Consider the following 24873-nt stretch of genomic DNA (forward strand, 5'->3'; position numbering starts at 1 on the left):
TTCACTAATTAACACATTTTTGATAAGAAACAGATGAGCTTACAGCTAATGAATTTGATCTGGTGTATCTAGACTTTAAAAAGTTCTGATAACATCAGACAATAACAAAACTGAAGAACATACATTTAACGGGGAAATTCTTAGCAATGGAATTGGCTTCAGGACAGAATGCAACAGTGTCTTAGTTGCCACTCAAGTTCAGAACACAATTTTAAAAATATATTAATAACAAACATTTAAGAAACTATAGTTCAAATTCTAAATGCGTAATAACTCAGAAAAAGCAAACAAGGATAAAGAACAGAAATAAACTGAATATGCTTAAAATATTAAGCCAGACAATAACTGATTCTGAACTGTGTTGAAGAAAGAGTTAACATTCCACGTGAACAAGCTTCCATCAGAATCTATTCAGAGAAATTAATAGATTGCAGGTTAGGTTAAGATTTGACAGGCATGTTCAAAGGAACCATTTTTACCCTAGAACGATCAGTCACCTGAATACTCAGCACAGCTTTAGAGTAAATTCTGTCTGAATTAGAGGAGATACAGTGGGTGTGGATGGGAAATTATGCAGCCTTTTGCAAGGAGTGGTGAAGTAAATAATATCTTTAGAAAAAAGGTCTAGATAATCCCTGGAAAAACTCAGTGAAGTTTGTAAATGAAAAGAGTTTTCATTGCATTGAAAGAAATACTGCATCAAAAAAGAGGAACTAATAAAAGAATCACAGGCAATAGAGATTTCAGATACAAAATTCTTCATCTTATGAGGGTCACATCAATTCTGTGTTATGAACTGAATGACACCATGCCAGCAGACTCTAGCACCTTCCAGTGAGTTGGTTAAATAGAAAGGTGCCATCTGCAGATGAAGTTAAAGCAGAATCTGACCATGCCATTGTGAGTAGGCCATTGAGGCTGAGGGTACAGCCTTGTGGGGCACCAGTGTTAAGGATAATCCTAATGAGCAAGGTTACATTGGTGATCTCATAGTAAACAAGCCTTCAGGTACAATGGTCACAAAGGACATTTCTAAGTGATTTCAATTCAGTATGAATTTAGATCTGAATAAGGCACGTGAAAGGTATGAGCAAGTTGGCTGCTGTTGTTAGAGAAACTATTCAAAAATGCAGTGAACAATAATGGCCAGCATTTATAAAGTAATACCTACCAATATAGTCAAGTTTATTGTCATTTCCACCATAAACTGCTGGTACAGTACACAGTAAAAACAAAACAACTTTCCTCCAGGACCCTGGTACTGCATGAAACAACACAAAACTACACTAGACTATGTGAGACATCACAAGACTATGTAAAACAACTTAAAAACTGCACTAGGCTACAGACCTACACAGGACTACATAAAGTGCACAAACAGTGCAGAGCAGTACAATAATAAACAAGACAATAGGCACAGTAGAGGACAAATTACAATATAATAATAAATGATGTAGATGTCAGTCTAGACTCTGAGTATTGAGGAGTCTGATGGCTTGGGGGAAGAAACTGTTGCACAGTCTGGTTGTGAGAGCCTGAATGCTTTGGTACCTTTTGCCAGATGGCAGGAGGGAGAAGATATAGGTCCCTTTAGAGCAGTTAATACCAACAACAAAGTGGAATCCAAGAGAGCTTAAGGATGGAATTGGATCAAAGAAAAAGGGGTTTCTACCATTGCCAAAAAAAAACACACCTAGGTCCTGATGAAGGATCTCGTCCTGAAACATTGACTGTTTACCCTTTTCCATGGATGCTGCCTGGCCTGCCGAGTACCTCCAATATGTTGTGTCTGATGCTTGCTTGGATTTCCAGCATCTGCAGATTTTCTCTTGTTTGCGAATGGGAAAATTAAATTCACCTAAAGAGCACCAAGATTTTGATGATGAAATGCAGAAAATATAAAATAGATGTGCAAGAAGGAATATGAAGTTTGATGGTCTTTTATGAACTGAAACAGGAAAAGTATATTAGTGTAGGGATTTAGCAAGTATTTTGTATCATCATGATAGATAACAGACCTCCTGGGGTTTTGGGGGGGTGGGTGGAGGAACACTCAGAATGCTGGAAGATCTCAGCAGGTCAGGCAGCAACTACAGTTGGAAATATTCAGTTGATATTTTGGGCCAAGACCTTTCTTCAGGACTGTTTGTTTTTCTCCATAGATGCTGTGCCATTGATGGCTGAAGAGCATAGTCCTTGAGGTAGTTGTCAAGCATAAGAACACAAGCCCACAGGCTTGCTCTGCTATTTCTCAGAATTACTATTAATTCTCAAAACAGTTTTCAGGCACCATCCTAGTATCCGGGATCCATTTCACAATAAACTATGACCCCAAGTTTGAATGAACTTTACAAGTAAGCTCCCACATTTGCTCAAGGTAGAGAATTCCATAGGTTGACCACTCTTCAAGTGAAGAAATTAATTTCAATCTCTTTTTTTTAAAAGCTGCTATTCTCAAACTAAGTGCCCTGGACTTAGATTCATCTCAGGGGAAACATCCTCCCTGCATTTAGCCTGCCAAATATAGTTAATTCTGTTATTTCCGCATACCCCCAGGTTAGGCCACAACATAGAACACAAGAAATAGGAGCAAGAGTAGGTCATCTGGCCATTTGAGCCTGCTTTGCCATTTATCAAGATGGTGGCTGGTCTTCTGTCTCTGTCATTTTCCAGCTCTATACCAAGAACCAGTCTACTGATTCTTCACTGCATTCTTTTTGTCAAGCACATCTTTGCTTTAGGTACCGAGACTAGAACAGTATGCAATATTCCAGGCATTGTCAAGTGAAGGTCCAATGCATTTGCGTTAGGACATCCATTTCGACTATCAAAACCCTTTTGTAGACATATAAAGATCTTCTTGAACATCAACACTACCCAATGTCTCATTTTATACCATTCTACCATGTTCATATGAATTTATTCAGCTTCCCCTCATCTCCTTGAAGTTTGTTTACATACACCCCAGTAATGAAAAACTCACCAAGTTTAGCATCAACAGCAAACTTAGAAATATGATAGCATGGTGTACGACTTTTCTGCTGAGACTTCTAGAACAAGGGGTATACTTTTAGAATAAAGGGTGCTACATTTAGGACTGAGGAGAGAAGAAATTCTTCATGCATCAAGTGACACAAGCAGAAAGTAGTAGCATGCAGTCATGATTTGGCAATGCCTGAGAGAAAGCAAAAAGTAGAGAATCTGCTCTTTCTGAATTGCCATCAAGATCAGATTGCACAAGTGCAATGGGTATAATAGTATCCTATGATGCAAATGCATTTTATGCGGCTTCTTGATTTTTAATGTATTCATACACTTAGTGTATCGGTAGAGATCAGTTTAATTGATTTTAAAATTAGCTACATGCCAATGGGTCTAACAGATTAAGTTCCAATGAGGCACTCTCATCTAAAAAGCAAAAATGATTTTCTGATTGTGCAGTAACCTAGTCCAACACAATAACCTAACCCAAAACAATTTATATGCAAACCGAAAATGCATTAAAAATTGGCCTCAAGTTCAAGCATTGAAAGTCACCTCTAAGTTGTTATTATACAAATCTACATAAATGGATCCCGGAATATTACTACAGGTATGTGTCGCTTAACATCCATGATACGTTCTGTGAAATCCAACGTTATGTGATTTGGATGTTGTGCAAACACCATATTATATACTTAGCAAACCTATATGGAGTACTGTAGTGTACCTGTATTGACTAAATAGCCAAGAACTTACACTAAAACTGTATACTATAATACATACCCTATAATTTTTTATTTCTTCCACTTTTTAAACTGCTATCACTAGGAGTGGTTTTGCTGCGTTTGGAAGCCATGATGCACTTTACGGTTAATATTTTCGAAAGAAAATTAAACAGAGGGATAACGCTACTACACTCACGAGAAACACGATACACAAGATTGGTTATGTCCACTACGTCACGTTCTCCAATCGGGACTACGGACGTATATGCGATTGGACGTTAAGCGGTGCACACCTGTATTCATTTTTGTTGGATCACAAATGTTTGAGTCACTGCACAAAATACAAATACAACTTTCAAAAATCCACAAGTCAGTTCAAAGCCAATGGCTCTTGAACTAAGTTTTGTCGTTCATCAAGATTATTTAAAAATTTTATTTTAGATATACAGCTTGGAATAGGCCTTTCCTCCCTTTGCATCACACGAGGTAGCGGCCACTGATAGAACCCTAGCCTAATCACAGGAAAATTCAATCACCAATTAACCTACTAATCAGTTCAACTTAGAACTGAAGGAAGAAACTGGAGGACCTGGGGGGAAAAAACCCATGCATTCTAATGGGGAGAACATACAAACTCCTTTCAGGTGACATCAGAATTGAACTCTGAAATCCGATGCCCCGGGCTGTAATAGTGTTACATTAACCACTACGCTACCATAGCTTGCTTATCTTCTGCTTCAAAAGCATTTTTTTCAGCAGATTCCCGGCATCATTTCCTTCCTATCCAGAAATCAATCTGTGTTTAGAATTAAAACAGTGACAAAATTGCCACAGCATTCTAAATATCAACAATACCCATCCTCAGCATTTGACAACTAATTTACTTTTCTGTAGGGTTTATATGTTTAAATGCTATATTCTGTTGTATTTATGTTTGAGACCAAAATTGCACACAATGTTCTAATTACTGTCTCACCAAAGCTCCATATAATTTGCAGCAAAATCTCCTTAAACTATATAAACTTATTTTGCAAGAAAATCCATTAGCTTTAAAACTAGTTTCTGAACACAATACTGGAAAAAATAGATGAATTTTTACATATATATGGAAAGAGTAGAAAGTCCTCCATTCTAGCATTATGTAATTGATTTTGTTTCAGTAAGAGCAGGACTATGCAAATTCTGCATAACTTCATTTGAATAAAAATAAGAGTTTTCTTTACTGACAGCCAAATTATCCTCCAACATTTTCATAGGTGCAAATGAAGTTTAAGATTCTGTCTCACAGCAGAGGCTACATTTTTCCTGCTTCGCAAAATACAATGGAGTGAAATGAGGGCATCTGACATTCAAATTCTTGACCTTCTATGAATTTCCAATATACATTTATTATATCATTTAATCTTGCAACATAGGTTCATGCATCCCTTGAGATGTACAATCTTTTCTTTCAAATTATTTATTTCAAAATATGTTCAGAGAACATATCCTGTATCTTTTCTCAGTTTAAACACACCAAACTTACAATTATGCCCGAATTATTTTAAAAACTCACAAATTCTTATTGATTAGCAGTTCACAACTACACACAGATAATCAAAGGGTATGTGATAAAGCTACGGAAACATGTCTTGCAACTCAATCCATTTTTTAATTAAGTACTAGAGGGATAGGTTTAAGGAGTGAGGAAAAAGTTTGCAGGAGATCAGCAATGCAAATTTTTTCTCCCTCCCCCTCCCCCCCACACACACAGAATGGTAAGTGGTTGGAATACACTTCTAGAGATGACAGAGACAGATATGATAGCAACATTTAAGAGGCAGTTAGACAGGAAATAGAAGAATACAGATCACTGCTGGCAGACATACAATGGGCCAAAGGATCTGTTCCTGTGCTATACTATTCCATGTTTTATTTAGCAGAAGCAAGCCAAATAGCCTCTCAAATCAGTTCTTCATCCAATGAGATCACAGCTTTAATTTTGTACAGCTTTGAATATACCAAATAACTCAGCAAACAAACCATTCTGGGATAAGAATTCCAAAAGCTCACAACACCACAATTCATCTCAATCTCTTTGCTGAAATAATTCCCCTGGTTTTAGACTCCTCCATATGTAATTTTCTCCACAGAATCCATTTTGTATATTACAACAAAATCAGCTTTCATACTTAAAACTCCAGAGATTTTTGGCTCATTAGATTTGATCTTTTTCCTTTCAAGGCAAACTCTTCATTTCAAGAAATCAATCTAGTTAACCTTCTTTGCACTGTCACTAAGGCAAGTTCATCGTCCGACATAGTACTACAAGTGTCATCTCCTCAAAGAAATATGCAGCTCTAGTAAGATAGATAAATAATTTATTGATCCCAAAGGAAATTACAGTGTCACAGTAGAATTACAAGTGCACAGACATACAAATATTAGAAAGAAAAAAAGTTACCTCAAACAGCAGGTCATCACTTCCCTAGCTGTAGGTTGACTCATTATAGAGCCTAATAGCCAAGGGTAAGAATGACCTCATAAAGTGCTCTTTAGAGCAGCACATTTGTCTTAATTTATTACTAAAAGTGCTTCCCTGTTCTGCCAAGGTGGCATGTAGAAGGTGATAAACATTGTCCAGAATTGTCATGATTTTCCTTAGGGTCCTTTGTTCTACCACAGCCTCCAGTATGTCCAATTTGTCTCCTATAACAGAGCCAGCCTTTCTAATCAACTTACTGAGCCTGATGGCATCACCTGTGTTGATGCCATTGCCCCAGGACATCACCGCATAGAAGATTGTACTGGCGACATCAGACTGGTAGAAGATGTGAACGAAAGGCGACTCTGGCCCTTCTTGTACATAACCTCTGTGTTGGTGCTCCATTCAGACGTGTCATCCAGGTACACCCTCGGGTAACTGATGAACTCACTTTCACTGATTCTTCATTTATTTTCTTCCTTTCTTTCTTGTTATTGCAATTTGTTCTGTTTTGCACACTGGTTGAATGCCCACACTGGCAGTCTATCATTGATTCTATTCTGCTCATTGTTCTGTTACAGATTTATTGAGTATGCCCACAAGAAAATGAATCTTAGGGTTTATAGGGTGACACATATGTACTTGGATAACAAATTAACTTTGAACTTGAAAATTATTTTTTCCTGTAAATGTCCGCAAGAATATGAATCTCAAAATAGCTAATGGTAACATTAGTATTTTAAATTTACTCTGAACTTAATTTTGAAATCTTACTTAATTTGTTAATCTTTAACCAAATTTTTCTTTAAAATGTTTTTATTTTGCCCTTGAATTGGAATGTTAATAATTACTTTGATTTCAATTGCTTACTTCCCCTCCCCCAAAGTACATACTTCTGCTCTCTGGGAATTATTGTGGGTCAAATGGCCACTTTCTTTGTAGAACAAACAAGCTCAAACTTTTGTCTAATAACTGCTTATAGGCACTCCACTGGCTTTAAACAAATTGATCCACCATCCATTCATTTTCAATTTAATTAAACATCTACCCAGTGAAGGCACAGCGCAAAAAAAAGCAAGATTGTTGCTTCTGAATTCATGCAGATTGGATTGTCTAATTACACTGTTCGAACATGTTAGCTGGCAACTTCGCAATTTTATACATTACTAAATTTGAACAAAAAGACACAGAGTTTGGAGATTATGTTACCATTTTAAAATTTAGAACATAGCTACACGTTTTACCATTTACCAGTTTCCAATAAATATATGTTCAATCAACACCAACAACAATAGACAGGTATCAAAGGAAGGTAACTTGCTACTCAGAGTTAATGCGCAAGTCTGGCTAGAAAATTTAGCACGTTCACAGTGACTAAGTAAATATACAAGTCATTGTGGTGTCACTGAAATGGTTTTCTTATACAAAAACAATTCCTAACCAAGTTGCTTTGGTATTCTTTTCCCACCCATAGATGATAGCTTTGCGATTCCATGTTTTAAATATATCACCCTTCAAATAAATTTCAAACAAAAGTTATATTTCATTTATATCACTTACATGATTGAGTGCTAACCAAAGGTGCTAACTGACCTGAAGAGTATTTCCAGCATTTTCTCTTTGTATTTCAGAACTATTAGCAGAACCTTAAATTACAAACTGATATAATATGGCTTCAACAGAAGAACTTCACTTTCTGCTCTTCTGTTCACACACTTTGAAAGTTTCAAGATGTATACCACAGAACACAAAACATAGAAGATTTAGAGCACATCACAGGCCCTTCGGTCTACAATGTTGTGCCGACCATGTAATCTACTCCAGAAGCTGCCTAGAATTTCTCTACTGCATTGCCCTCTATTTTTCTAAGCTCCATGTACCCAAGAGTTTCTTAAAACAGTGGTCCCCAACCACTGGGCCATGGCCTGGTGGTAGGGGGCCACTGTCTTAAAACACTCTATTGTATCCACCTTTACCAGCTCCACTGGCAGTGCATTCCATGCACCCACCACTCTGTGTGAAAAAACTTAACTCTGACATCCCCTTTGTACTTACTTCCAAGCACCTTAAAACTATGCCCCCTCGTGTTAGCCATTTCAGACCCAGGAAAAAGCCTCTGGCTATCCACAGGATCAATGCCTCTCATCATCTTATACACCTCTAGCATGTCACCTCTTGTCCTCCATCACTCCAAGGAGAACAGCCGAGTTCACTCAGGCTATTCTCATAAGGCATGCTCTTCAATCCAGGCATCCTTGTAAATCACCTCTGCCCTCTCTTTATAGCATTCCACATCCTTACTGTAATGAAGTGACCAGAACTGAGCACAGTACTCTGATCCATTATGATCCTCATTATATTGTAACAAGAATCCCTACAAATTTATATTCACCTGGACTGATTGTTAATTAAGCTTCCACTCTGATAAGAATTAAAATCTTTTTTTAAGCTAAATCTACAAAACATTGTGCAACATATTTAATCAAAAGAAATATTCAAATACCTGTCAGAAACTTACTAAAAATTAAAAACCAAAACTTAAAGCTGAAAAAGTATTCACCCCCTTTGTAATTATGACTAACTTTCCTCAGGTACAAAAATTTTATTGTCTTACCAACTCACCCAATTTGTTGATGTATAAAATTGGAGGATCACCCATTTTTAATGAACTCATAGGAATAACTATCCACCCGCCTCTCTCCCCCACCCCCACCAAGTAAAGGTCCAATAGGTATGGTAGATTTTCAATAGACCAAACCAAAATGAGGACAGCAGAGCATTCAAGACAAGTCAGAGAAATGATCATAGAGAAGTACAAATTCAGGAGGGAAGGTACAAGACCACCTCAAAGGCATTGAAGCTCAGTGCAGCCCATTGTAAAGAAGTAGAAAAAAAATGAAACCACAGCCACACTGTCTGTTCTTCTAAACTCAGTAGCCAAAGAATGGTGCTTGTAAGAGAGGCTACTGTGATGCCAACTGTCAGTCTGGGTGAGCTGCAGAAGTCAGTGGCTGCAACTGGAGATGAAGTACATGACTTCTGAGATGAGACTAAAGAGGAACATTTTGGCCTCAACACTAAGCGGAATGTGTGGCGTAAATTTAACACTGTGCATCCCTACTGTAAAATATGGTGGAGAGATCCTAGATAAAAACATGCTAGCCTCTGCCAGAAAGCTTAAACTGGGGAGGATGTGTCTTTCAGAAGGACAACGACCCAAAGCACACTGCCAGAGCAACCATGGAGTGGATTCAAAATTAGAAAATTAATGTCCTTGAGTGGTCCAGATTTCTGACCTTAATCTGATTGAACTTCCTTGGCAAGACCTCAAGATTGCTGTCCACCACTGCTCCCCAACTAACCTGGCACAGCTTGACAATTTTGCAAAGATTGGACCATTTTCAAGAATGGGCAAATCTTGCTGTGCAAAGCTAATGGACACTTATTCAAAAAGACTACTGGCTGTAATAGCTGCAAAAGGTAGCACAATTAAGTGCTAAGAAAGGGGGGGATGAATACTTTGGAGCTTCTGACTTCTTAGTTTTTCATGCTTTACAAAGCTTACAAAATTACATGCTTTTTTAGGGTTCTACTGTAAAAAAAAAGGAGCAAGTAATTCACAAATAAAAATTCCCAGTTAAATTGATCAAAATCCCTGGTTTCAATACTCAGTTATATGAACAAGAGCATACTTTTCCAAGGCACTGTACATCCTCTCAAATGCCTCCATTACCACTCCTGGCCTAGCAGAATATTCCAGACACCCACTTTAAAAAAACTTGCCATGCACATTCCCTTTGAACTTGCTTCCTCACCTGGTTGAGAATGGTAAAAGGTGGTACAGAATGGTAAAGGAAGACTACAGAAATATTAAATAACTTCAACATCAATTTTCAAAAAAGGTAAAAGCAACAGGGCTGTTCAATAAACAGAAATCCAAATGGTTGAAAAGAGAAAATACACAGCACGCCAAATTACTTATATTTAAAGGTACTAATTTCGCTGTTTGACAGGAATGAGACAGAGGGAAGCTGGATTGTCTAAATGACCTGGATAGCTGTTTCCAAGAACTGACCCTGCAGTAAGGATTCCTTAACCATATGAACACAAGAGATTCTGCAGATGCTGAAAATGCAGAGCAACATACAAAATCCTAGAGGAACTCAGCAGATCAATCAGACAGCATCTAGGGAAATGAGTAACGGTCAATGTTTTGACCCGAGGCCCTTCATCAGGACTGTAAAGGAAGGGGGAAGAAGCCAGAAGGTGGGGAAAAGGATGTAACGGTTGGGGAAGGGGAGCCTACGGCCTCAGTAGCACTGAGAAAGGCCTCAGCCTGGAGGTGAAGGCTGCCAAGTTCAGGATTGGAACCATTTCTGACACTTCTCTTCCCTTTCTTGAACTTTGTCTCCATCTCTGGAGACAAACTGTCTACTGATATCTTTTATAAACCCATCATTATCTCGACCATGACTCTTCCCACCGTCTCCTGTTAAAATGCCATTCATTTTTCTCAGTTCTTTGATCTTCAATGCATCTGTTCCAAGGATGAGGCTTTCCTTTCCATGGCATCACAGATATCCTCCTTCAAAGAATGGAGTTTCCTTTCCTCCACTATTGATGCTGCCCTCATCTGCATCTCCATTTCCCAGATATCTGCTCTCACCTCATCATTCCACCACCTCAACAGGGATAGAATTCCTCTGGTCTTCACTACATGAGCCTCTGCATCCATCAGATCATTCTCTGCAACTTTCGCCATCTTCAACGGGACATATCCTTACCAAGCATATCCTTAGCTCCACCTACTCTCCACTTTTCCACAGGGATTACTCCCTCTATGATGCCTTGTCCATTTGCCCCTCTCCACTAATCTCCCTCCTGACACATACGTCTGCAAGTAGAAGTGCTACACCTACCATTCACCTCCCCTCCCCCCCCCCACAAACTCCATTTAGGACCCCAAACAGTCATTTGAGATGAGGCAACACTTCACCAGCAAATCTGTTGGGATTGTCTACTGTATTTAGTACTTCTGATACATCCTCTACATTGTTGAGACCTGACATAGATTGGGAATTGCTTTGTAGAATGCCTTTGGCAGGATTTCTGGTAGGCAACCATCTTGATTCCAAACCCCATTCCCACATATTGGTCTAGGGCCTCCTCTACAGTTATAATGAGGGCACTCAGTTTGGAGGAGCAACACTTAATATTCTGTTTGGGTAGCCTCCAACCTTATGGCATGAACATCGATTTCTGCAACTTCCAGAATTATTTCCTCCTCCTCTTTCCTTCTTCTTCAAATTCCCCACTCTGCCCCCTTTATCTTTTCTCTTCACCTATCATCTCCCCTAGTGTCTTTGCCCCTCCCTTTTCTCCTAAGTTCCACTCTCCTCTCCGATTCCTTCTACTCCAACTTCTTACCTTTTCCACTCTTAACCTTCCATTTTATTATTTCACCCCTCTCCCGCTTACCTGGCTTCACCTACCACTTTCCAGCTTATAATCCTTCCCCCTTTTTCCCCCCAGTCCTGAAGGGTCTCGATCTGAAACGTTGACCGTTAGTCATTTCCACAGACGCTGCCTGTTCTGATGAATTCCTCCAGAATCCTTAGCTGTAGGATGTTATATTTCTCATGGAATTAAACAACAATTCTCAAATCTGCAGTTAGTGTGAAGTTCAATGATTCAGTGATATCAAATATTATCTGAGGGGTTACGGGAACAGTATAGAAGTTGGCAGAAGGTGGGAATGCAGCAACACAGTAAGAACTTGCAACTTCAGGTAGATTTACATAATGCATCCTTTTGGAAGCAAAGTGATCCCAGTCTACTATATGACTGAACAGATATTTTTAAAAAATGTTATAGAAAATAGAACAGTGCAGAGGAATAGGCCTTTATGCCCATGATTTTGAGCCAAGTTAAAATGCCCAACTTAACTATTTCCTTCTACCTACACATCCATATCCCTCCATTCTCTGCAGTTTCATGTGCCTATCTAAAAGCCCGTCATATTTTCCCCCACCACCACTCCAGGCAGCCCATTCCAGAAATCTATCAATCTGTGTAAAAGAAACACTTGCCTCACACATCCCCTTTTAACTGGCTGCCTTCCCCTTTAAATACAAGGCCTCTGGTATTAGACATTCCAACAGCACAACAGTGCCTCTACTTTCCTAGGTTTGTACACATTCGGCATGCCATCTAAAACTTTGACAAACTTCTCTACAGTAGATGCACAATGGAGAGTCAGGGGCATTGGGTCCCACAACATCAGGTTTCAGAACCAGCATCGATTGTTTCAATACTGCCTTACTCATGGGCTCTACAACTCATGATGTCATTTTTATTTATTTAAGTTATTGTACAGTTGCAAGAAAAAGTTTGTGAACTCTTTGCATTAATCACTCATAAAACGTGGTCTGATCTTCATACAAGTCACAAAAATAGACAAACAAAACCTGCCCCAACCAGTAACAAACATTTGCACTACTTCTTGTCAATATGTTGTACACCATTTAAGCAATCACAGTCTAGGTTCAAGGAAGTATGTGAACCTCTGGGTTCCACAAAATTTATTTGGAGTCAGGTGTTCCAATTGATGTGATTGGAAGTGTGGGTTGTTGAGGTGCCCTGCCTTATAACACTGTCAGAGCCTTCTCTTATCAAGAAAGATCTATTTATAAGCACCATGCCTTGATCAACACAACTTTCAGAGAACCTTAGAAGAATTGTAGAGATACATGAAGCTGGAAAAGGCTAAAAAAAGTATTTCTAAAGACCCAAGTGTTCATCAGTCCACAGTAAGACAAATTGTCTTCAAATGAAGGTCAGTACTGTTGCTACTCTCCTCACAAGTGGGTGTCCTGCAAAGCTCACACTAAAAGACCTGCAGAAATCTCTAGAACTTGCCAAAGTCTCTATTCATGTGTCCAGTGTAAGAAAAACACTGAACAAGAATGGTGTTTGTGGAAGGACACCACCGCTCTCAAAAAACAAAGCATTGCTGCACATCTCAAGTTTGCAAAAGGCCACCTGGATGTTCTACAATGCTTCTGGCACTATGTTCTGTGGACAGATGAGACAAAAGTTGAACTTTTGGAGGAAAAAAGGCAATGCACACCAACATCAAAACCTCACTCTAACTGAAGCATGGTAGAAGGAGCATAATGGTTTGGGGCTGCTTTGCTGCCTCAGAGACAGGACAGCTTGCAATCGTTGAGGAAAAATGTATTTAAAATTGCACCAAGTCATTCCATAGGAGAGTATCAGCGTAGCCATTTGTCACCTGGAGCTTAAAAAAAGCTGGATGATGCAATGATCTGAAACACATGAGTAAATCAACTACAGAATGGTTTTAAAAAACAGAAAATTTGTATTTTGAAATAGCCAAGTCAGAGTTCAGACCTTAACACAAATGAGATGCTGTGGCATGACCTGAAGAGGGCTGTTCAGAAATATTGAGGTATCCCAGAAATATTGATGAACTAAAAAAAAGTTTTGTATGGGGGGGAATGGTCTAAAACTCTTCCTTGCCACTTGCAAGTATGATCATCAGCTACAGAAAATGTTTCATGGAGGTTATTGCTCCTGAAGGGGTTCTACTAGTTATTAAATACAAGAGTTTGCATACTTTTTCCAGCCTGGACAGTGAATGATTAAACAATGTGTTCAATAAAGACATGAAAGAATTGTTTGTGTGTTGTTAGTTTAGGCAGATTGTGTCTATTATTGTGATGAGGATCAGACCACATTGAGTAATTAATGCAGAAAACCAGGTAACTGCAAAGGGTTCACAAACTTTTTCTTGCAATTGTATTTGTAGTGTGTCTTTTTGCACGTTAGCTGTTTATCAGCCTGAGTAGTATAGTTTTAATTCATTCTATTGTATTGTATGGTATGTCAAGTTGCATGCCATCTTGGACAATGTCTCCCATCCACTCCATAATGCACTGGTTAGGCACAGGAGTACATTCAACCAGAGACTCATTCCACCAAGATGCGATACTGAGCGCATAGGAAGTCATTCCTGCCTATGGCCATCAAACTTTACAACTCCTCCCTCGGAGTGTCAGACACCCTGAGCCAATAGGCTGATCCTAGACTTATTTCCACTTGGCAGAATTTACTTCTTATTATTTAATTATTTATGGTTTACATTGCTGTATTTCTGCACTATTCTTGGTTGGTGCGACTATAACGAAACCCAATTTCCCTCAGGATCAATAAAGTGTGTCTGTCTGTTTTCCTCTGTTCTATGGGAATGCACTAATATTAATCTCATGGTAGAATAGTGATAACATTACTTTGAATTCAGGGAAGAAGACACTAACTGTCTATTAATCTCAAACTTCTATCTGATCTCAAGCAGAGAAAATAGCCCAAGTTTGTCCAATCTCTCCTTGTAAATACATGCCCTCAATCCAGGCAACATCCTGATAAACTTTTTCTATACTATCTCCAAAACCTCCACATGCTTATCTTGGGGCTACCAGAAATCAATGTAACACTCCAGATGCAGCCTAACCAGAATTTCATAACGCTGCAACATCACGACACAATATCAAAGCCCTGATTAATAAAAGCAAGCATGCCATATGCCTTATTTAACCTCCCTCCTAAAAAACACGTGCAGACACTTTCAGAGAGCTAAGGACTTGAACCCAAAGATCCCGCTGTACATCCCCTCAATACCTATTGCATATGTTTGGCTCCTATTGCATTTGGTTCATAAAATCAAAAATTCACAAAACTAGCGTAATTAGCTAGTTTTCCATTACAGAATTATCCTCAGTAAACCTGCCAATTATTGTCTCCTGACACCTCCTCCCCTCACAAGTTACAGCAGAACTGAAAAAAAGTCAAATATTACCTCTCAAGCAGACATTTCTAAAATATCCAATTCCAAATGATCAGTGTGGTGATTAAAATGCTGAAAAGGTCATCGTTCTAATTTAAATGGCTGCCAGCTATAATTGAATCTCATCTGTGGTTAAAAAGTTCCATCAGCAGTTACTAAATTGTACCAGTTATTTTTTAAAATAAACACATATCATCTGAAAGCCACATTTGCAACATTTTCACTAACAGCCCCCTTCCCCCCACCAATGTAGAAGCTGCTGCTTAGACTCTGGCTGTACAACAAAAACACAAAGGTCTTCCACCACCAGCTTGCTTAACTATAAATATATAAAAGGATTAAAACACTCAGTGTAGATTCCTTAGTCAGAAACCATTATAATTGAATAGGAAATGGCAGATCAATTAAAACATGCTTTTGTTTATTCTTCTTCAAAAGGGGTTCTAGAAAGTGATCAGATGTTAGGGAACCAAGCATCTATGAACTAAGATAGTACCAGTAAGAAAGTAATGAAAAAAATAATGGCCGTAAAAGCCGATAATTCCCTAAAGACTGATCTACACCCAGAGTACCCAAAAAGGTAGCTGTAGAATTAGTGGATGTATTGGACATTCTTTGAACCCTCCAGCTGATTTCACTTGTCATTGTTTTTAAAATCGCTATATTCCTTATTACTGTGGATCCTGGTCACTCCAAGGGCTTCATGCGAACAGGAAATTACATTGCATCCATGCATATGATAAACTAAACTACCATACCAGAATTCTGTACATTAGCGAACAAATCCACTGGACTGGAGGGAGGCAACTATAAACCTGCTAGTTAAAAAAATTGGGAGAAAGAAAGAAAACTAGAAACCACTGTGCAATGACCCTAGTGTCAGCAATAAGTGACATGCTTGAGACTACCAGGATTTACAAAGTGTATATGGATCATATTTGACAAACCCCAAGGAGTTTTCTGGTTTTTGGGTTAATGCATTGACACGGCTTGCAAATTGGATGACTTGAATGAACGGATCATTCTTTGGAGGGGCAGATGGTTAGCTAATGTCGTAATACAGGAAGCAGTGCTTGAACCTCATCTGTTCATAATATGTATCAATGAAGTGGAAATGTGAATGACAGAAAATGTAGAAAAGCCCTAAGGTAATTTAGCTAGATTGAGCCAAAGGAGCTGCAATACAACATAAATGTTAAGATCTCTAAGAGTAAAAGCAGCATATTACTTAAATGACATCAGTTTGTGAAGTATTGATGAGCAAATATACTTGGGTGCTCTTGTGCATAAGTAACTAAAAACAAGTACCACAAGCATTTCAGGTCAAATGGTCTACCGATTCGAGTATAAGGAACAAGCATTCTTGCTAAAGTTGTAAAAACCCTTGACGAGACCAGTTTGGAATATTATAAGACATAGGGCCAGGATTAGACCATTTGTCCCATCTGCTCTGCCATTCTGTCATGGATGATTATTATCCCTCTCAACCCCATTCTCCTACCTTCTCCCCATAACCTTTGATGGCCTTGCTAATCAGGAACCTATCAAACTCTGCTCTAAATATACCTGGCCTGCAAAGCCATCTGTGACAATGAATTCCAGATTCAATATGTTCTGCCTAAAGAAATAATGAAGACCAACACTTTGTTGGTCTTCATTGCTAGAGGGATTGAACTTAGGAGCAGTAAAGTTGTGAAGCAACTGTATAGGGTACTGGTGACATCATGCCTGAAGTACTGGTATGCAATTCTGGCTTTGGAGGCATTGCAGAGGAGGATCATCAAGTTGATTCGAGAGATGAAGGGAAAGATTAAGAGATTGAGCTGCCTGGGAGTATACTCGCTGGATTTCTGAAGACAGGGGGATTTTATACAAACATAAAATTATGAAAGGGTTAAATAAGATCGAGATAGGGAAGTTGTTTCTACTAGTAAATGAGACTAAGGAAACATAGCTCCAAGATTCAGGGGAATAGATTTAGGATGGAGATGAGGAGAAACGGCTTTTCCCAGAAAACGGTGAATCCGTGGAACTCTCCACCCTGCCATGGGAATTAAGGGTTATGGGCTAAACACATCTAGGTAGAGCTGAATAGATGACCAGATCAGCCACAATTTTATCAAACGGTGTAGCAGGCTCGAAGAGCCAGATAGCCTATTCCTGCTCTGATTTCTGAAACTCTTATTATCCAGGTATAAAAGGGAGGGGAGACAAGATTGCAGATGCTGAAATATGGAGCAACAATTTGCTGGAGGAATCCATTGGTTTGACAAGCATCTGTTGGTGAGCGTAGTGGAAGAATAGTCAAAATTCTTAAATTCAGATCCTGATGCAGCAATTCTACCAAAAGTGTCAACTATTTTAAGTTAATTTTTGAAGTCCAAATTTTTAAATTACAATTCATATTTTGGATATCCTTAAATAACTATTTGAACCATGTATTAATCTGAGATATTTCCAAACACACAAGAGAGCAGAAATAATCACAAGAATACTGCTCCAGAATCTGAACAGATTTCTACTAATCTCACCTTTAAGTTGCTGTGCTGATATTATATTGTCCAAGTACAAAAGCATTACATTCTGAATCAATATATTCAGCCACCTCTATTATATTGGGAATATATTAATTCAATGAAGCCAAAATGGAATCTCTGCTTAGTACATCGCTAAATGAACTACAATTTTCCATGCAAAACTTTATAAACACCAAAATCAAACTCCTTGGATCATAGCATTCATGAAATAGCATCACTTAATTATATTTGACAGATAATTCAGTATCTAATTTTTTTTAAATGAGGTAGTTACAAAAACATTTTTCCTAAGAAGTTAAGCTTTAATAATACATATTACACTTATTGTTACATGTAACTAGTTACAGTGAGAAGCTAGTCAGGTGCAAGGGTCAAGACAAGGTAGATTTAGAGATAAAGAGTCTAATAACCGTGGAACTAAAGCTATCCTTGAGCTTGGTGGTATATGCTTTGCTTCACCTACAACGGAATACTGGACTACAACATGGACCAATCTATCATATCAATTTACAGAGAGAGCTGGAAGCATAAATTAAAATTTTTAGAAATCAATTAGTATAATTAGCATGTTTAATTTGTGCTTTTCAAATGAAATGCTGCACATATAATAGATTTATTGGCAATTGGGAATATATTAAGTATTACACATCACGTATATAGTAAGGACCTCAGGAGCAATAATGTACAGAGGGAACTCAACAATCTCCTGAAAGTAGCAATATAGATGCACAGGATTGTCAAGGCAGTGTTTGGTAAAGCTTGCCTTCATAGGCCAAGGACCAAGTACAGTGGTTGGGATGTCATGTTGCAGTTGTAGAAAACTTTGGTCAAACCATACTACAAATGTGGTACTAACAGTGTAGAAGAGATTCATCAGGACATTGCCTAGAATGGAAGGTTATGGTGCCAAGCAAAAAAGGTCACGTTTAATCTCACTATAACATAGGAGGCCAAATGGTGACCTTAGCAGTTTTTAAACTTATGATGGCCAAAAATAGGATATTCAGTCAGAATATTTAACTAAGGCAGGCCAGTCTAAAACTAGTGGCTATAGTTTAAGGTGAGGGGAAAAAAATTTAAGGAGTTAGGCCCCCCCCCCCCCCCACAATAGAGAAGGTCATGAAAATCTGAACAATATCACACAGGTGGTAAAAGAAACAGATACAACAGATAAAACATGTTTGAATGGGTACTTAGAAAAGGAATAGAGGGATATAGGCCTAATGTGTGCAAATGAGATCAGCATATATAGGCACAGTCAGCATGGACAAAGTGACCTAAAATGATCTGTTTATGTGCTATATGATTGTCCAATACTTGAATGCCAATTTCAACATATTGGCAAGCAGTTTCAATCATTCTTTGAAATACTCTACCACTGGCTCAAAGGCACCATACTTGCTCAAGTCAGAAGCACAACATACACTCGTCCAGTGTGACAACCACAATGTTAATTGCCCTAAGGTAACTAACTCATCTCATGACCTCTATACAAAGATGACAAAAATGATAATACTGGGTTAATTCCACTAGTCTTTTTCCAAACAGAGCCACTAAATCATTAATCCAAGATATAGGTAGAACTCCAGTTTAACATGTTATCTGAAAGAAAGTGTCACTGCACCATTCCCAGACTAAAACAATAGATGAACGCATCAAACCTCTGGTCTGATCATAGCCTTTGAAGTGTGCTACCACCCTTTGATTCCCTGTTAAGTGTCAAAAGGTCCTATGGCATTTGCGTCCAAAGCTTCCTCAAATTAATTAAAACTACAGTTTACTTGTCATTTGAATGACTATAGGTAATTTATCAATGATAGTTCAAATTCATTTGGTTGTGAAGAAATGTGGAGGCACTCTGAAAAGTGAAAGCTGCATACCAGATTTCAAACGCTAAAGCAAATGGATATACAAAGTTTATATAGAATCTCAAATACAAAAGGCATAGCAACACACACAAAATGCAGGAGGAAATCAGCAGGCCAAAATTTTTCCTCCAGCATTTTGTGTTGCTTTGGATTCCCAGCATCTGTAAATTTTCTCCTGTTTATATCTCATTTACATTAAAAACTGTGTAAAGAACATGCAACTCCCAGGGCAATGGTTAAAATGCACCCCTTTTAGCTAAAGGTTTTTGTCTCAAACATGGTCCATGGTTTTCCAATGTACACACCTGTCTATTAAAGCTATAGATCTATATAAATGAATCAATGAAATATTACATAATTTGCATTTCATCTATGAAAATACCCTAAAATCACTCTCCCCATAGCTACAGACCAATCCAGGTTTAATCACCACCTTCACTGTTGCTGACTTTGAACATTTTCCACAGAGGTGTCCTCCCACATCCCAATGGTTGGTTGGTTAAGAGCAGGTTGAATAATGAGGGGAGTTGAAGCCAATGTGGAGTTCGGGCCAGATTAGTGAAATTGATGGGCAGTGCAGACTCAGTGGCCAAAAGGACCCGTTTCCTTGCTGAAGTTCCTTACAATGGCACAGGATGTGCTGTGTGTTGAGAACATATAAACTACACGGTAATAACAGATACCAGGAGTTGAGAAACTCTCAACCGTATGGGCGCTACCAGTGATTAGTCCAACAAGATACTTTCAAACAAATACTAAGGTAAAGTGAGGGGGGAGATGGGAGAGTGAGGAGACACGTTGCAAAATCAATAATATCAGTATACAATTCCCAACAAAGCTGGAACATCAGCTGTAACCAATAGTTTCATACCGCTTTAGCTCCCTGAATATATATTTTTTTGGATTTGGATTAGAGTGTATACTGAATAATTTTAATTTTGTAATAACTTGAATATGTAGCCTCTTCGCACCAAAACAGTACAAATTCTAGGACTGCAACAAATTCCACTGCAACGTTTGAGGAAAATACACCATTGAATATTACACACAACTTTCATTTAGAAACATGGATGCAAGACAACTATTGCCAGCCCGTCAATGTCCCATATTAACTACTCTACAAAACTTGAGCAAAAAAAATTACAAAGTTTAAAGAGAGTTTAGATCTCCGGGCATACACTAACGTACAAATGCAGTATGCACGTGTCGAGATAAAAACAATATCCTTCCACGATCGTGCCCTGCCAGCACATTCAAACACTTTGCTAGACCGTAAGATACCGGTGTAAGTGACAACAGCAGCGCGAAGCCTGCATGTTATCATGAGAGCAGGAGCACACCCCCCCAGCCCCGGAGAGCCGCAACCCCCTCCAGCCGGAGCCGCGCTCTCTAGCGCCACCCTGCTGCCTAGAGCGGCCACAGCCGCCGCTCGTGCCCAACCCAGAGACACGGAGAAACAACAAAATGGCTGCCCCTGAACAATCACGTGACCTTTTGTACTCCAAGAGGTGAAAAAAAAACAAATCTCTCTCCTCCGCGAAAACCAGAACCAAATAAAACAAACGGGACCCCGTCAATGAATGGGCTCTGGCCGCCCCCCAGAGCCCGTGGGCAGAGCAGCAGGCTGGCTGGCACCGATTTCCAGAGCCGAGGAATGAGGAATGTGGGTGGTTCCGGGGCCGCCTGCGTCTCCGCGGCCCGGCCCCATGTTTGGGAGGAAGCGAGCGAGAGCCGTGTAATGGCGGCCGCGCAAGCTGCGCACACACAGCACACACCCCAGACACAACAAGCCGACCAGGGGGAATGATATAAAAACACATAGACACACAAAAGATACACAGAACACCGCGATTCGTGCCGTCTACCTACCGATTCCTCCTCCTTCTCCATCCCCGTAGGCATCTGGGGCACGGCTCGGTTGATTGAGGCATATTCGTGCAGATCCGGCAAGTCCTCGCACCGATACACGGGCAGGGGTTTCGATGCATCGAGCGCCCTTGCCCGAAACGACAGTTTGCTCATTATTCTCGGCTCTCCCTCGGTTTGTGTGTGCGTATTCGCGGCGAATTACAAACCCAAACACCACCGCGGGAGGGAGGAGGGGGTGGTGGGGAAAGGGGAGGGGGGGAATCGGTGATGGTGGAAGGAAATATATAAATATATATATAAGATGCGCTTTTTTTCAACAGCCGATGAAATGTTGACGCCTATACCCAGTAAAACATACACGGAGCCGCCTGGAACCTATCATGGATGAGAGTCTGGAGGTCCTAGTTCCATTCCGTGAAGAGAAAGCGGGGTTGTAAGCGGAAGAAAGGCGTTTTTTCGCCCCGGGTCCGTTTGGGTTCCTTTTGTCGGCTTCAATACGCCATGGCCAACATGGCGGTCATTAAAGTCCAGCCATCCCACAATGCACAGAGGCGGAGACGAGGCTCGGCCCCGCTGCGCGCGCACCGCGCCGCCAGTCAACCGCCCGCAGCTCGCGACTCCGGCGCGGCGGGATCCCGCTGAAAGCGGCCGGTCGTCCGATCCGATCCGATCCGCCGCCCGCGTATCGGCGTAGGGCACGGAGGAGCAACCCCTCCTCACACCGAGGGTTGCGGGCTTGATTTTTATTTCCACTCCGGCTCAGATTTGGGATGCACGGTTGGCGGGGGGTTCTGCCAAACCAAAAAAAAACTTGACAACCCTTCTCTTTTAACTTAATTCAACTACGCCACAACATGGACGCCCTCAGTTACAGCAGGTTTCTGAGCAGCTGTTGCTAGCAGCGCCCTCTACAATGCTCGCGGAGAAGTCGCTTCTTCTTTTACAATGTATATTTTTATGGTCCGTTGGAAAAGGGAAGTGTCACATGTCTTTTACAATCAACACTACAGTTCAAAACTCAATGGGCAGGTTGTAATATGTCATGGGCATTGCGCAAGCCTGGAGTAAACAATCTCGCTGCTTCCTGCAAGGCTTGTTTTTGGAACTGGTGAGCCAGCATTTCAGACAACGTAATAAAGGTGTGCACAACAAAAACCTAGCAGCAGAGATTATCAACTTATATTCATCCCACATCTCGTGTCAATATTGATCCAAAACCACAATGCCTTAACTCACACTTCAAGCTTTTTTTTTAAAAAAGGGATGATCTGCATAAAGCATTTTTATAAACTTAGTTTTAAAGATATGCTTCATGTCACAAGTCCTCCCCAGCTTAAGTTCCCAATTTATGTGCAGCTTGTACATACAAATACATGCCTGGGACACTGGTGAGATGGATTTCATGGATCCTGCAGGCACTTTCTGCCTGTTGGGAACTCAGTTCATGACCACATTTCCAACTTAACTGCATTTCACAGAGATGTTGGAACCTGTGTTCATTAATGACTAGATACAGCATGCATTCTATTAGTTGAACCATGTGTAGTGATAGGGTGATTAATTAATAAAATTAAAATAATTATTAGCAAGTGTATCTAGAACAATGCAACATGGATAGCTTTGGAAAACGGACATTTCTGACTTGCAGAGAAACTGGCTTACAGACAGCACTCAAACCTTACACAACCTGGGAACTACTTGAAACTTTGCGAGTTTGTGATACTATTTGCCTAACTTACTGCTGTTAATTCAGAACTTGAACAATTACATTCTCCTATAAAGCTTTATTTGAAATTCATAGAAATTTATAACAGGAACAGCAAATTGAGGGTTACGGGAAAATGGGATGGAAGAACTGAGGTCTGGGACACATGGCAAGCTTTGAGGGGCCAGGTAGCCTGTGCCTGCTTGTTTCTTGTGTTCTTTCATTTAAACAAATTTGATCACTTTCTAATAAATCGTACTGTGTGTAGAATCAGACATCGACTATTAATTATGAAAAACAGCTTAATTGTTATTGTGGAGGATTTGCATTTTTGTACCATTAAAATTTATTTTAATAATATCACTAAACAACCTTGGCAATCACAAGTTTGTGACAAATGAAACAATTCAAACTAAGTTTGCTACTCTGATATCACACACTAATGTGCACTTCATGCTCGAGATTCCTTACCAAAAATCAAACATATCAGCTTACAAGTGGCTATTTGGGAAAAAAGGATTTTTCCCTCTCAAATTAAGAATTAACCAAATCAGGAAAGTATGATGAAATTAGAAATGATGTTTAAAAAATGTGATTTTTATTTATTAATGTATTTATTTATTTTAACTTGCTGCCATGTGTTGTATGCAGCAAATCTTATCAATATGTGGCTGAAAGAAGATCATAGTTGGGAGCTTAACATCCAAAAATACTACTTGTACTTTAAGGACAGGCAAGTAGGCAGAGGGTGTAGGTGGCTCTGTTGGAAAAAAAATGAAATCAAATTCTTAGAAAGAAGTGACATTGGATCAGAAGATGCAAATTCCTTGTGGGTAGAGTTAAGAAATTACAAAGGTAAAAAGGCCCTGATGGGAGTTATATACCAGGCCCCTGTGAACAGTAGCTAAGAAATGAGATGTAAATTTCAATGGGAAATAGAAAAGACGTAGTAAGGGCAATGCTACATTAGTCGGCGGGGGAGGGATTTCAATATGCAGGTACATTGGGAAAATCAGATTGGTGCTGGAGCCCAAGAGAGGGAATTTGTGGAGTGCCTATGAGACGGCTTTTTAGACCAGCTTGCGGTTGAGCCCACTAGGGAAAGGCAATTCTGGATGGGGTGTTGCGTAATGAACCAAATTTGATTAGGGAGCTCAAGGTAAAGGAACCCTTAGGAGGGTTCATAATATGAAAGCTGAAGAATGCGGTAGCGTTAAAGATTCACCAAGATGTTGCCTGGAATGGAGGGGTTTAGTTACATGGAGAGATTGATAAGGCTGGTTTTGTTCTTACTGGTGCACAGAAGGCTGATGGATGACCTTAAAGAGGTTTATAAGATGATAGCGGACATAGATAGCATAGATAATTACACTCTCTTTTACTCCAGGGTAGGGAGTCCAAAACTAGAGGCAGAGGTTTAAGGAGATAGGGGAGAAATTAAAACGGGATTCAAGATTTTTCTCCACAGAGGATGGTGTTTAGAGGGACCAGGCTGCCAAAGGTGGTGGTAGAGACAGGTACAATTACAACTTTAAAAAAAGCATTTAGACAGGTACTTGAAAAATAGAGGGATATTAGGTTAGTTAAAGTCTGTCCCGAGCTTTATAGGCTCATCAGGCTGGTGCATATGCCAGTTTCCATGGCGTGAAGCAACTCCCCCCCACCCCCCACCGGATAGGACGCCAGTCTATCGAGAAGTTAATCCCCAGCAGTTTACCGGTACCCATTTTCAGCTGGGTGGACTGGAGCAATGTGTGGTTAAGTGCCTTGGCTGGGGCTCAAACTCACTTCAGATCACTAGTCCAAGGCCTTTACCACTTGGCCACGTGCCACACACCCTCATGCAGGAAAATTCTA

General features: G+C 39.7%; 1 protein-coding gene across 2 annotated transcripts in view; it reads right to left on the reverse strand.

Moving 5' to 3' along the window:
• LOC140732319 (enhancer of polycomb homolog 1-like) overlaps window positions 1–24873 on the reverse strand; it is a 193818-nt gene that overhangs the window by 99980 nt on the left and 68965 nt on the right. Inside the window, exon 1 of one of the 2 annotated variants that reach the window (XM_073054790.1) lies at window positions 21312–22003. The exons of the other annotated variant lie outside the window; for it this stretch is intronic. Coding sequence (XP_072910891.1) covers window positions 21312–21464 — 153 coding nt within the window. The 5' untranslated portion in view covers window positions 21465–22003. Of the gene's footprint in view, window positions 1–21311; window positions 22004–24873 lie in introns of those variants that run through there. 2 annotated transcript variants of the gene reach the window in all.

This window comes from Hemitrygon akajei, chromosome 8 (assembly GCF_048418815.1).
Source record: "Hemitrygon akajei chromosome 8, sHemAka1.3, whole genome shotgun sequence".
NCBI lineage: Eukaryota > Metazoa > Chordata > Chondrichthyes > Myliobatiformes > Dasyatidae > Hemitrygon > Hemitrygon akajei.